The sequence below is a fragment of the Anas acuta genome, chromosome 1 (genome assembly GCF_963932015.1).
Source record: "Anas acuta chromosome 1, bAnaAcu1.1, whole genome shotgun sequence".
Lineage (NCBI taxonomy): Eukaryota > Metazoa > Chordata > Aves > Anseriformes > Anatidae > Anas > Anas acuta.
The window spans coordinates 166665070-166678960 of NC_088979.1; the positions used below are offsets into that span (position 1 = coordinate 166665070).

Sequence of the window (13891 nt, forward strand, 5' to 3'; positions counted from 1 at the left end):
TTCTTCTGTCTTGAGACATCCATCCTGCTTTTATGAGCCTCCCCCATGTGAGTCTGTTTAGCTACCTACAATTTATTTTATATGTTTGATTTCTTTTACATCAGCTACTGATTAATTGTAAGTTGGAGCTGTTCCAGTCTTTTCAAACTAAGTATTTGTGTAAAAAACTTTTTTTTTTTTTTTTTGCCAAAAATTTCAAACTCAAAAGATATTTTGACAAATGCTTTTGACAAAAAAAGTAATGAAAAGTGCTCTGTACAGTCAACAGGCCAATAGTACCTGCTGACTGAGTTAAGGTACTATAACTTTTGCAGAAATGGTTAATGTTATGATGTTCACTGATTCAGTGTCTTAGGATCTTAGGACACTCATGTTGTATATATAAAAGTTATGTTGACCCTAGAGAAGCCACTCTCTTCCTATTAATTAACGCAAGGAAGTGTTCTGTGTGCCCCTTGTGTAGTCAGTTAACATTAGGCGAACTGAACCAATTGGTAGAAAAATTTTTCTTTGTCCATTAATTAAGACAGAAGGTCTTGATGATAAATGTATACTGCTAAATAAATAAACAGGACTTGGGAGCAGCTCAAGCACTTGACCTCTCTGTAACCCACACTGCTTAATTGCAAATTTATTCTTCAGGAGTAGTTGGACTGCTCTGACCAGCTGTTTCTAGGAGGTCCCCTAGAGACTGGGCTAGTCTTGAGCACCAGTTGCCTTTGAGGCCAGGAACTGGACCCAAGCCCACTTATTTAGCAGTGTGGAGCCTTCTGTACTTTCAGTTAGTCAGGGCGTTTGGAAATATCGTCACTGTCTTCTGTTTTCTTGCATTGTTAAAGATGTCTGCTGCCAAGTGAAAGTTCTGAGCTTTCCTGAAGATAAACAAAAGGTTTTCAGAGCTAGACAAAGCAATTCAAATAATTTATTTTTCCTACATATTTCAGATTAGGCTGAAGAGTAACAGTAAAGTGCTGCAAATAAAGCTGAAAACCTTGTCCTGGCACTGAGGTTCATGTCGTATCTATTTGCATATAAATTCAATTTTCCAGGAGTGTAGTTCTTACACTTTTCACAGCTAGCAACTGGAAAGTAACATGCACACTTCTTTTTGTATTATAATTTATTGTGAATATATTTTTGAAAATTTAGCTCCTTTTTGTTGGCACATTTAACAGTATAAATTCTCAGGCAGCCTGGTGGAGCAAGTCCAATGGGATGCCTTTTTCAGCTGGTATGAAAAGGAAAAAAAAAAAAGAAAAAAAAAAGAGAAAAAAAAATGTATGAGTTATATGAAAAGAAAAAAAAAAAAAAAGAAAATAGTTGCTTCTGCTGCTTTTTTTGATTGATTTTTTTGATTGAGAAAAAAAACAACTGATATTCTGGTCCTGCATCATCCCTTAATTCTTGCTGTACCTCACCCTGTTACATCCCTCCTTTTAGAAGGGAAAACCCAGCATATTTCCAACTCACAATTAATTGAGAACAAAACCTACTCCCGTTAGCAGCCAGCATTTCTCTTCTTTGCTGTCCTGTCCCTTCAACTGGAGACCCACATGACTGTTTCGCTATGACAGAACAACTCCGGACACCCTGATCTCAGAGGTGTTCCCCTACAGAACCCACACGTTATCCTTTTTCTAGACGGGTCCTGTCCTCCTGGCTCCTCCGGGCATCTAGCTGCAGGGTGTGCTGTCTGCACTTCTACCAATGGTCTAGAAGCTTATTTATTATTGCTAACCACCTCTTTGGCACAAGTTGCTGATCTTGTTGCTCTGACTCGCACCTCATGCACAAGGGCAATCAGCCACCCCTTACACTGGTTCCTGATACACCTCTGGGGTTGTGCATGACTGTGGGTAGCTTTGAGAATAGTGCAGCTGCTTAACGTCATCTGGTGCTCCTGTTCAAAACAGCTGCTGTGCTGAAGGTCTGCCACAAGCCCTCTCTTTCAGTAATAGTACAATGCTAAACTCGTATTTCTCCTTATGGTGATATCACACAAGAGAATGCCTTAACTGATCAATCAGCCAGGAGAGCAGGCCCTTCAGGCCTGCAGGCTCCTGAACCTGTTCTCACCAGCCTCATCACCACCTGCTTTTCTTTCAAAACCATCTATTTTACAGGACCTGCCCTCAGGAGATGAAAATGCAGGCTGGCGGGGCCAGGTTGCCTGTTACACCTCAGTTCCTTTTGGCCTTCCCAGGCCAGCTGCTGGCTGCACCTCCGGTTCCCTTCCCTTCCCTTGCTGGTGTGACCCATGCACTGGCTCACCCTGGCAAAAGGGGGTTAATTACAGTAATACAACAAGATTGGTTTGCTCCACGTTTCTCCAGTAGCACATAACCGTACTGGAGCACTAGTCCTGTTCGTTTGGTCTACAGCATTAGGCAAAGGGTTCAAACCAAAAGTGCAGCACACCCAAAACCACAGAGTCCCACTGTGAATTTGTAAGTGGATTTTATACAGATGTCCAAATGCTGTAACTACAAAAACTGTCTTGTAATCATAAATGTTCTCATGATGGGTAGAGGCCTACCTCTGCAGACATGCAGATGCTACCGTCACCAAAAAACTCTTGAGAGAACTCCTCAGTTCAAAGTGCCCCTCAGACTACACAGTAACTGAGGGACTAATTTCACAGGAGAAATTGCCCGGATGGTCTGTAAAGCCTTATGGTTCCAACAGCATTTACATTGTGGACCTGTTGAAAAGAGGAATTTTTTCATTTAACTAGACTATCCAAAATTTTTGAAGAAACTGGCCTTAAATAGGCAGATGCTTTACCATGGCCTCAGGAGCCCTGTGAATAAAAAATGTGCACTATCACCTTATAATATTTCAATGGGTAAACCCATAAGGTTCTTGCACACCCCACCTAAACCACTGCATCAATCCAAGCTACAGATGACTAATAATGTTATGTGGAATTATTGGAAGGCTCTAATTAAATGTGTGAGGATTATTCACTTGCAGGTAAAAGAAGCCTTTATAGAACATTCCTCTGAACTGTGTCACTCTTGGGAGCCCAGAGACTTTGGTCTACACGGAGGTAACACACAGATGACTGAAGATCAGCAGAATGGAACCCATAAAGGCGCCATGTCCTCTAAAAGTCAAGTCTCTACAACACCACATGAATTATAAAAACACCACTCTGTTAGTTTACCACAATGGTAAAGACTTAGATGTTGTGAAATGTTGGGTGTGTTAGTGTCCCTCATCACTCTAAAGAAGGTGTCTCCATGCATCCTACAGCATGTAGTTCAGTATAAAGACAAGTTTGGAATTCCCACAGGGCAGAAATTACTTGTCCAAAATTATCCCTGGCGACAATAAATAGGAACTGACTCAATATACATAAGCATGAAGCTCCAGCTCTGCCATCCACCTGGGACTGGATGCACCTGAGAACAATTACTACATGAAAGCAAATGCAACATACTACATGGGGCACAGTAATTGTACCCAAACTACTAATTCTTAGAATGATACTAGACAGTTATTTGATAACTCACTAAACTGTGAATTGAGCTCATCTTCTATACCTCGTATAGGACCATGTTATATTGGGTATGTAACCCCAGCTATTTAGCATTTGACATCTCTTCCCTCTGAATATTATCAGAAAAGGTAAGCTATTTCACAGCAGGAAAATTTGGGGGCTATTATGCTTCCCATGCATGAGGTGGCAAAAGCCACCTAAGCTAGCTATTACTTAAAGCAAATTGGTAATAACACTGCAGATCATTTTTACCAAGTAACAACTGAGATGACTGGCATCTGTACAATCAAAACAGATTAAAATTTGGCTTTATGCTGGCTCATAAGGGTGAAATACATATTGTAGTTGGAAAAGACTATTTTAGCTACATGACAGACAACTCCAAAAACATTTGTGATTTGAGTGAACACATTAAAAAAAGAGGCAGCCAAAGCAAAACAACCCAATAATTGGAAAGAGTGGAACTGGTTTGAAAACATTAAAAAATGTAGGGTTTATAGGTTTACATATATATATATATATGCAAATATATATATATATATATATATAAATAAATATATATATGTAAATATATATATATATATATATATTACTACTACTGGTTGTATTGTATGTGTTTATTCAAATAATTACCTGTATGGTAACACAGTGTATTAAGAAGTACAGAGGTACTGCTGTAACCACAGTAATCCCAGACTTGCAAATAGGATTTGTGTACCTTGACATGAAATGAACAGAGAATGAGAAATCCAGAAGCTGATGCTGGCATATGCCTAAGTCCAGAGGCAAGGACAGACAAGACAGCAAGGTCTTCAGTAGAAGAGCCACGAGTAAGACACCTGCATCTTGTCTGCAACACCCTGGGGATATCTAAAGATTGTGAGAGGATAAAGTCTCAGAGCAGAGAAGGTGGCAGCAGGCCTCCCTAGGCTTAAAAGTTTGTCAAGGACACAGCAGTGTGACAAGAGAGAGAAGCTGAACAGACATAGGTTGATGCCCCAGGGTTGCAGACAGAGTCATGAGGAACACATTGCTCCAGCTGCTGTGACAGTCTCCTCCTGTGCAGATGCCGCTCTGTCACATCAGGCCCCTAGCTAAGCAGAATGTATTTGCTGTAATTTTATGTATTTTTGTTTTAAGTCAGTTTGTGTCAGCAAAGGGCCGAACCTCTGTGTGCTATGTGCTCTCTGCCTGAGCTATAAAAATAACCTACTTCTGCCTGACCTGAACCTGAGAAATAGACTGCATATTTATTCCATAACACCACAGAAAGTGATTTGCTTGAAAAGCGTTTTGTCAAAATGCACAAGAAGTGGGGTGATACATTCTGCGGTATTTGCACTTGAGAAACTACTACTTATGTAACATGCAGAATTCATGTAAATTGAGATGACAAGTCATTTCTTTCCCAGCTAAAGAAACGCAGTCTCAGTCAGACAGACTCACAGTTATGAAGCACAGGTTAAGAAAACTCCTGGTCAAAAGGAGTTACTTATTTTTATCCCCTGTGGTGTCTCCAACAGCTTATATCTTCACTAAGACCGGTACAAATAAATAACTATCATCTTATGACCCTTCATTCCCTCCATCCAAAAAGTTCTTTAGTAAAGGCTCCTTTTACTGTTCCAACAGCTAACTTCTTGTGTCCAAGACCAATTTCATCATCCTTCACTCTACGTATATGCTGTAGGAAATACTACTTTAAAAACGTTCATATTGAGGACTATTAAGAACTGAGAAAGACTGCAGAACGTGATAACATATTGTCTCTGATTGTTTCCACAGTGCTTTTAACAGATACTGCATGTTCATATAGATGAAAATGCTATAGCACACTTTCACTTCCCTCATCAGAAAAAAAGTCTCCTGTGAAGTTGATGTGAGGTTTATATTTTTCACTTCTCATTCCAACACGTGACATGCAACCCATGGCAGTATTTACATTTGATAGAAATGGTACACTTGATCATATTATTTTAAAGCATACTAATTTGAACTCATTTTCATATTTTCTCTTAAATATGTAGGGAAGTAGTTAGGAAAAATGTGAAAATATCAGAATATTGGACATGGTTGTGTTTAATCATCTTTACATGTATTTGTATGCCTATCGCATTGTAGAAAAAGACCACAGACTTTTGTTTTGTGAAACAGCACGAGCATGACATTGGCTGTAGCAACCATGATCCATAAAACAACTCTCTTATCTGGAAAGGAATCCAACTATAAGATATTTCTGTTTAACAAAATCACATGCATATGTCAAAACAGGAAATGAAATAAAAACACTACAGAATATTTCTAGTTCTGTATTTAGATCAGCCATGATTACATGCGTACACAATTTGAAGAAATAAAGACAAATAATTATCCCAGCACAGGACAAAATACACATTATACACTCACTGTGGTCTTTGGTGTTGACCTAGATATATTACTTTCAAGTAAAATACAAACTCAGCAGAAAAAGCCTACAGTCATCTTTGCCTTAAAGAGAGCATGAGTTATGCGGTTAAGTTTCTGACCTTGCTTGCTTACTTCTCAACATGACATTAATTTCTATGAGCCCTTACAGAGAGGCCTTACAGAATTTCAAGTGCCAATGAAGGAGTTCCTCAGTTGTAAATCTCAGGGGATAAAGGAATGGTCATTGATGTTCCATAGAAGAAACTGCAATTCTTTCTAGGAATGTACAACCAGAAGAAGCGAACCTCTACTTGAATATGTGTATTCCATCTAAAGTTATCTGCAGCACCTATTTTATGTTACTAAAAATAAAGCCTCTCCCACAGGAGAAAAAAAAATAAAAAAAATAAGCTTTGTGTATGTACTTAAGACTGAACTCACACCTCTTCCACCAGACACTATTATAATCTCATGTAAAAACCTGAAATCATGTTTTAACATCTCCCAGATTTTAAAGAAGTCTTTATTAGTAACTGATAGGTACTGAACAATTGAACGCTTGCAAAATGTCATTTGTTTTCTCATCACCGAGTGATGGTTGTGAGTGAATGGTTGAGAGCTTATCAACATGACTGATGTATTTTTTAGTATTAACTCAGCATACGTATCAAAAATAAAGATTAGAGTCTACTTTCTGGTTTGAAAAGCTCTTATAGTTTTCTGTAAAATATCTGTTTTTTATCTCATACCTCATACAAGCATCTCCTATTTTTATCTTGTATTTCTAACTCATCCAAGGAAAGATTTCTTAAGGTATTTGAGATAATTTGCTCAGATATATCTCATGGTGAAATTTTTGATTTAAAGCTTCTCATGAGACAAATAATTTCTATCTATCAGTGGACAGCTATGCCTTCTATTTGAATATAATTTTTAATTCTTTTTCTCAATCTTACTGTCTCCTCTTATTTGTCCTTCTTTTTATATTCATGTGCGTTTTGAAGGTATTAACTGAGTTCAGTAAGAACTTATGTACACTTCATGATTATTTTGAAATTGGATATTCCTTCTTAGATGTAAGTCTTTAAGCTTCTTTCTTAGGAAGATTTATTCACACAGGTTTCTTAGATGAACTCTGAGCAAACATATGGCAACAGTCGATGATGTGGGAACATCACATGAAGTTAATTTCCCATAGGGCTGCTACTTCTGTGCCACTACCTTAGTTTTGTAAGCATTTTCCCTCCCCTCTTAAAAGAGGCTGATACTAATATCCTTCTGGTGTGTGAGAACACTTTGGAAGAAAGTTAACTGTAAACTAGAACCAGATATATGCAAAATCCTGGGATGCCCAACCAATGTCTGCTGGGAGGGAAATTTCTGCAGCTTATCATCACTAGATGTGGTGAAATCAAAACATTTATAACTACAGCAGATCAGATTGCAGACACAGAAATCTGACGCTGCTCCAGATACCTTGCCTGACCTACAGCAGAATGCTTTCAGTACGTCTTATTCTATTCTAGTCTAAACAAAGCTCATCCTCCTGCCCAGGAATGTAATCATTGCTCGCCTGAGAGTGCCCTGCTATGAGATGAAGCCCTTGAAATGCACGCTTTGTACCAGAATACTCAAATCTTGAAGTCAGATAAAAACACGTGGTACCATTTTATTAGTTTTTATGTAACTGCTTTCCACTCCGAGATGCTCGCTTTTTACTTCTGCCGTGGAGGCTGGCAGAAGAGGCGAGCCTCCCTGAAACCTCTGAAGGCAGCAGCAGCTCAGCCCTGGAACGGCCGGCGGGCAAATGGCGCCCGAGCGGGTGCGGGACACCGCCGGGACACCGCCTGCCGCTGCTGGAGAAACCGGGGCAGGCCGGGCACCGGCCCCACCAACTCAGCAAGGACACCCGCGGGGGTTCGGGGACAAACCCCCGCTGCCCACACTACTCAGCACCCGCCCAGCCAGCGCCCTGCCCTTCCCTTCCACAAGATGGCGGCCATCCCCCCCCCCCCCCCGGACCCTTCCCCAACATGGCGGACCGACCCCTATTGGCTCCTAGCGGAGGCGGGATCGGCGTTCCCTACCCCCCTCGGGGCCGAGGACTACATCACCCAGAGACCCCCGCGCGGGCGCTCCCCCCGCTCTCCCAGCCGTTGCGCAATCCGGGCGCTGTCTCGCGAGAGCGCGGCGCCGGGCGGGCGGCGGCAGTCGGCGGCGGGGCGGGGCGGGGGCGAGGCGCGGGGCCGCGCTGCTCTGCGCTGCGCAGGAGCCGCCGCCGCTGCTCGCGCTCCGCCTGCCCGGCACCGTTGGCCTGGGGGCCCCATGGCGGCCGCGGAGGCGGCGGCCGCGCCCGCGGAGGCGGCGGCGCTGGATCCTAGCGGGCTGTCCCCGAAGGAGGAGGGCGAGCTGGAAGACGGCGAAATCAGCGACGACGACAACAACAGCAGCGGCGGCGGCGCCGGGCCCTACGGCGGCTCCGAGCCCGGCGGCCCGGCCGGCAGCGCCAGGCCCTACTCCAGGCGCCGGCCGCCCCCCGGCCTCCGCGGGGGCCTCTCGCTGTCGTCGTCCGCCCGGCGCTTCCCCCGCTCCCGGCACCAGCCGCCGCCGGAGCTGGGCCACCTGCACGGGCACGGCGGCTACCGGCCCAAGGACTCGTTCCGCTCCCACCCGCCGCCGCTGCCGGCGCCGCGGATGCCGCCGGGCCCGCACCCGGAGGGCGGCCCCCGGCTCTCCTTCTGGGAGCGCAGCCACAACGCCCTGGACCGGTTCCGCTTCCGAGGCCGGCCCTACAGGGGCGGCTGGCGCTGGGGCAGGAGCCGGGGCGGCGAGCGGGGAGGCAACCCGCCGGGGAGGCCGCCCGGAGGAGGAGGAGGAGGAGGAGGAGGAGGAGGGGGAGGCGGCGCCGGCTTCGGCGGCCAGGCCTGGAGGGAGCCCTCGCCTCGCAAATGTATCCTTCGGAGCGGGGGGCGGCGCTGCCCGGCGTGGCCCGAGGCTCTGGGGAAGGAGGGAGGGAGGGAGGGAAGGAGGGACCCCGCCTGCTGGCAGGGGCTGCTGGCAGGCAGGGTTACTGCTGGGAGCTGCCTTAGCGAGAGGGGGGGAAAAGCGTGGCCTGAAACAAAGCCCTATGCAGGGCCCAGGGGCTGCGTTTCTAGCCCCAAATTGCCAGCCCTTCTGTTAGGAAGCGGGCTCGGGCTTTGGCGAGGCACTCTGAGCGGATATAATTACAACGGAGTTGCTGTAAAACGCTAAGCTTGTTAATTTCCCTTATTGGGCAACGAAGGATCCGCTGCCTGCTTTTTTTTTTTTTTTTTCATTTTCGCTTACAGGCCCGCAGAGGTTGTTACGTATAGCTAAAGCCAGCTTTACAGCTAAACCTCGTTTGACACAGGGCTCTGTGTGCTGAGTACATTTCCTATGGGAGTTTGGGTAAGGTGGGAAAGCCACGTTTCTCTGCAAAGCCATGCTTTGCGTTTCTTGGAGGGTGTTCTCCTCTGATCGCTCCTAGAGAGCTGATTAGGTGACTTTGAACACTTTTAACACTTTCTCCTCGTAAGAGTGGGAACTGCAAAAGCACTGGAAAAACCTCCTCTCATTTTCCAAGACAGTTATAGGAAAAAACAACTCGTGAAACGTAACTTAGGGGCAGCGTGGCACGGAAACGCAACCACTTGCCTAACAGAAAACAGGCAAATGTAAAAATGGAAACCAAAAGAAGTGAAGCAAGAGAAACAGCAGTTAAAACTATTAACGCTGTTCTGTTGTCCGCCGTACCAGTAGTCAAAGGATGTGCCTTGTTTGCTTGGCTGTGCTGGCAGCCCCAAGGAACAGGGATTTTTTCCAGCTTGTGCCAGGACTTAAGGCTTTGAAAGCTGATCATTGGAACCTTGTGTTATGTTAGATTACTTTAGATCCTAGATTATTTATCAGTGTCACTGCTCTTCTTTTGGAGTGGGAAGGGAATATGTAAACTAGAGATAAAGAGCTATTTAATCTCATCTCGTTAGAGCATTACCACTGAAGTCTTCATAACTCTTCATTTGAGGATTGTTTCTTGAGAGGCAATGTGTGAAGCTGTGATTTGCCCAAGGTTACATAGTAAGATGGTTCTAGTGCTGAAAATGGATGTTAGATATCTCTTGGTTTGCAGTGTTGCTCTAAGCACCAGAAAATGATTACTTCCTGTGGAATGAGTAGTTTGCAGGGCCAATCTATTGATCATCCTAAGCAGACTTGCAATGCTTGTTAATACTGATACAGTCTCCGTGTCTGCTTTTAATTAAAAGACCATTCAGAAAATGATAATTGAATTTTCAAACCAAAAGCAGCACAAGGGAGAATCTTTTATCTGCAATACTTGAGATACACTCTTCTGCTTAAACGTTATACGCAATTTAATAATGCTATTGCTCCTGTATGAGCCACATTTAGTTATTTGTGGGTCATATGATTAAGGAAGGCCCATGACTTACTCTCTTAAATGTATTTTTTTTTCTGTATTTTTCATATCCTTGCCATCAAAAAGATTTTGTATTAGAGTATCCCTAAATACTAAGCAGTCTTCACATTGCTAATATTAATGGGGTAGGGGTGCACTTCATTGGCGTGAAGTGGTGCAGGGAAACTTGTGATTTGGAGTGGTATTTGGAATTCCCCAGGGTGATTGAGTTCAAAGGTGTGCTAACAGAGAAATTTTTTTTTTTTTTGTTTTTCCTTTATCCATGGAACTAGTACTTTGTGTGCTATGTAGAAGTATAAATAGGGGTTGTAGAAGTATAAATAGGTGTAAATCAGTGACGTGGTGGGGCACTTACAGAACTCTTTTTACTCTTCTTCGGATATTATCTTTTAATAGGTTTATCTTTTTTAATTTCCTAGCAACTTTAATGTATTATTGGATGGGCATTCAGCAGAAACTCATATGTAGAGATTTGTGGACTTCTGAGTATGAAATATGGGACCAAAGTATGATTTTTTTTTTCCCTGGTGAATTCTGAACCCTTCAGAGGTTTCTTTTTTACATTTTTCCTCACTTCTAACCCCAGTATCATCAATTGGTCTCGTTTTTGGTTGTAGAATGAAGTGTTGACTGAAGAATAAGTGTTGTTTTAATGCATTCCTGGCCGCCTCTCTTAGCATTCCACCTACTCTTGCATTCTATGTGTAGAGCTATGTATTTAAAAAACAACAACCAACCAACCAAAGCTCTATGTATGAAACACTGTCATGCTTTAACCTGGTAGGCAGCTAAGTACCACACAGCAGCTCACTTGTTCCTACTCAGTGGGGTGGAGGAGAGAATTGAAGAGGGTAAAAAATGTGAAAATGTGTGAGTTGAGATAAAGATAGGTGAATAAGCTAAGAAAGAAATGGAAGGGGAGGAGGGGAATTGATGCAAACAACAACTCCTCACCAGCGGCCAGCTGATGCTTTCACAGTCCCTGCACAGTGGCAACTCCTCCATGCCAGGAAATTCCCCCAGGTTTGATCGTTCAGCACAATGCCACAGGTATGGGACATCCTTTGGCCAGTGTGGGCCAGCTGCCCTGGCTGTGTCCCCTCCCAGCTCCTGGTGCACCCCCTGCCTCCCTGCTGGCAGGGCAGTGTAAGAAGCTGGAAAGTCCTTGGCTCTGTGCGAGCACTGCCCTGCAACAGCTAGAACATCAATCAGTGTGTTATCACTACATTTTCACCCTGACTCCTAAACACAGCACCATACCAGCTGCTATGAAGTAAATTAACTCTATGGCAGCCAAAACGAGAAACGCCAGATTTCTGATTAATACCTTTTTTGGAAGTTCTGGCACAAGCTCAAAAAAATACCTCAAAATTTGGTCTTTAGCCAATTCGAGATGACTCCAGAAACTATTTATAGATAACTTTTAGATGTTAAATAGCTAAATAGTCTATTGTAAAAATTAGCAAGTTTTCTTGGGACTCACAATCACTAATCTTTTTTTAGAAGCAGATTTGCAAATATGCTTACTAATGTGATTTGTGGTTATACTGCACCCAATTCTTTACGTTACGGATGTATTTTCAATATATTTATAGAACTTCAAATTATAATAGTGTTTGCTTTCTGGATTTTATATAGTTTAGATGGATTACTTTCTGCTTTTTTGTGCTGAAGCTGAAGAGAGCATTGTAATAACAGGAAATGTTTTGCAATGCGGGAGTTGTTTTTGTAGGATAGATACCAAGATTCCTTAGGCTTGTAGTGAAACATCCAAGTTGGTGATGAATGTTGTGAGAGAAGCAAAGTTATCGTCCTCAGTGCTCAATATTTTTGCATTCGGGGGATGCCTATTTTAGCTTCTAGTTTTACTCCATATGTTGGTTTGAGACATGATGTTGATGAAAAAGCATTTTCCATAACTTTGTGAGTCAGTTGTTATCACGGAGGGTTGATACTGGAAGTTGAATGAGTCAAACCTGACTCAGTGTCCTAAGTATTTTTTCCTGGGGGTAATTATTTTACTGTTTTTTTTTTTTTTTTAATTGTAAGAGAGCTTTTCAAAGTAAAAGAAAGTGAACCTCTGATGGTGGGAATTTCACCATAGCTGTCTAAGAAATGTTTCCATTGTCTGCTTCAGACAACGTGGCAAGAAAATCTGTATCCCTTGGGCACACGTAGAGAACTTCTTTCTGAGTAATTAGTAATTCCAAACCTTCTTCTACCATTTTGGATGTTTTGATTGCAAGTCTTGGCCACTGTTTTTTCTTCCTCACAGCTGTTGATTGTTCAGTGCCTTAATGTGTTTGTTGAGCTACAATTACTGCAGCCTTTAATTGGGCTGTGGCTAGGTCAGAGCATTTTAGGAAAAGGATAAAATGAGTGAGAATGAATTTAACCTATCTTTGTCAGTGTCAGCTGTGGGGTCAGCGATAGAGTTAGGACCTCTGGAAGCTTGACTTGTTCCTTGGAATGCCAGAAATGTTCTGTATCGCAGCAATTGTTCCCGGGAGGGTACCGTGACCTAGAGAGAGAGATTTCTCAGCACTTTGATGAAATTCCTGGAATAAATAGAAAATCTTAAATTTTTGGTTTGAGAAAGTATTTAAGCCGTCCATATTTAATAATGGACGCGTCTCTTATGTGCTGCTCTTATTTTATGGGTGATATTTTTCAAGCTGGCATTATGGTAAAATTAAAATTTATCAGAATTGATTATGACAAAAAGAATTTGTAGTCTAGTCCTTATTGGTCATGTATGTGCTATTTAAGGTCGTATATGTTCTTGTCTTAGTTTTCTTAACCAGTAATTCAGCCAAAACTTTTGGGAGGTCCCCATCTAGAAAGCAGAACTACTCTTCTAAAAGTGAGAGCTCTGTGGAAGAAAGCTTTGAGGATCTGCTCTTGAAGTATAAGCAGATCCAGTTAGAGCTTGAATACATTAATAAAGATGAAAGACTGGCTCTGAGCAACAGGGAAGAAAATGAACATGATGGTGATAAAGCGGTGGACACTGAGGACCAAATAACTGTAGAAACTGACAGTATTACAACAGATGCTATAAAAGAAGTTTCTCCTGAGGAGAAAAATCCGGTTATAGCCTTTCAGGCATTTGAACTGAAACCTCTCAGACAAAAACTGCCTACTCCAGCTGAGAGGAGCAGGTTAAAAAAAGTCAAAGAAGGAACAAAGCAGGTATCACAAAAATCTGAAGGCACAGAATCTGCCCAAGGTAAGTAATTGTAAAGTTGTTCTAGCTTGTAAAGTTCTTTTTGCTTGCCATTGTTTCTCATATATATTAAGCGTTTGGGAATATTGTATTAAAATATTATTTTTATTTAAAATGTTATTTGTAAGTTAAAGACTATTTCCTTCCAGTTTTATGTAATTCCTTGAAGTTGCTTGGAAGCTTTTTTTTTTTTTTAAACAGGTTCTGCTGACTTCTGTCCTTCAGCTTATTTTTAAGTCTAGCAAAATAAGGCAATTTTTTAACTTAAACTTACTATTCTGAGGCTTCATCTAGTTCT

General features: G+C 42.5%; 1 protein-coding gene across 2 annotated transcripts in view; it reads left to right on the forward strand.

Moving 5' to 3' along the window:
• The first annotated feature begins 7885 nt into the window (after positions 1-7885).
• ZFC3H1 (zinc finger C3H1-type containing) overlaps positions 7886-13891 on the forward strand; it is a 38231-nt gene continuing 32225 nt past the window's right edge. For both annotated transcript variants that reach the window (XM_068669194.1, XM_068669196.1), the window contains exons 1-2: positions 7886-8858; positions 13180-13596. In XM_068669194.1, coding sequence (XP_068525295.1) covers positions 7901-8858; positions 13180-13596 — 1375 coding nt within the window. In that variant the 5' untranslated portion in view covers positions 7886-7900. The remainder of the gene's footprint in view (positions 8859-13179; positions 13597-13891) is intronic.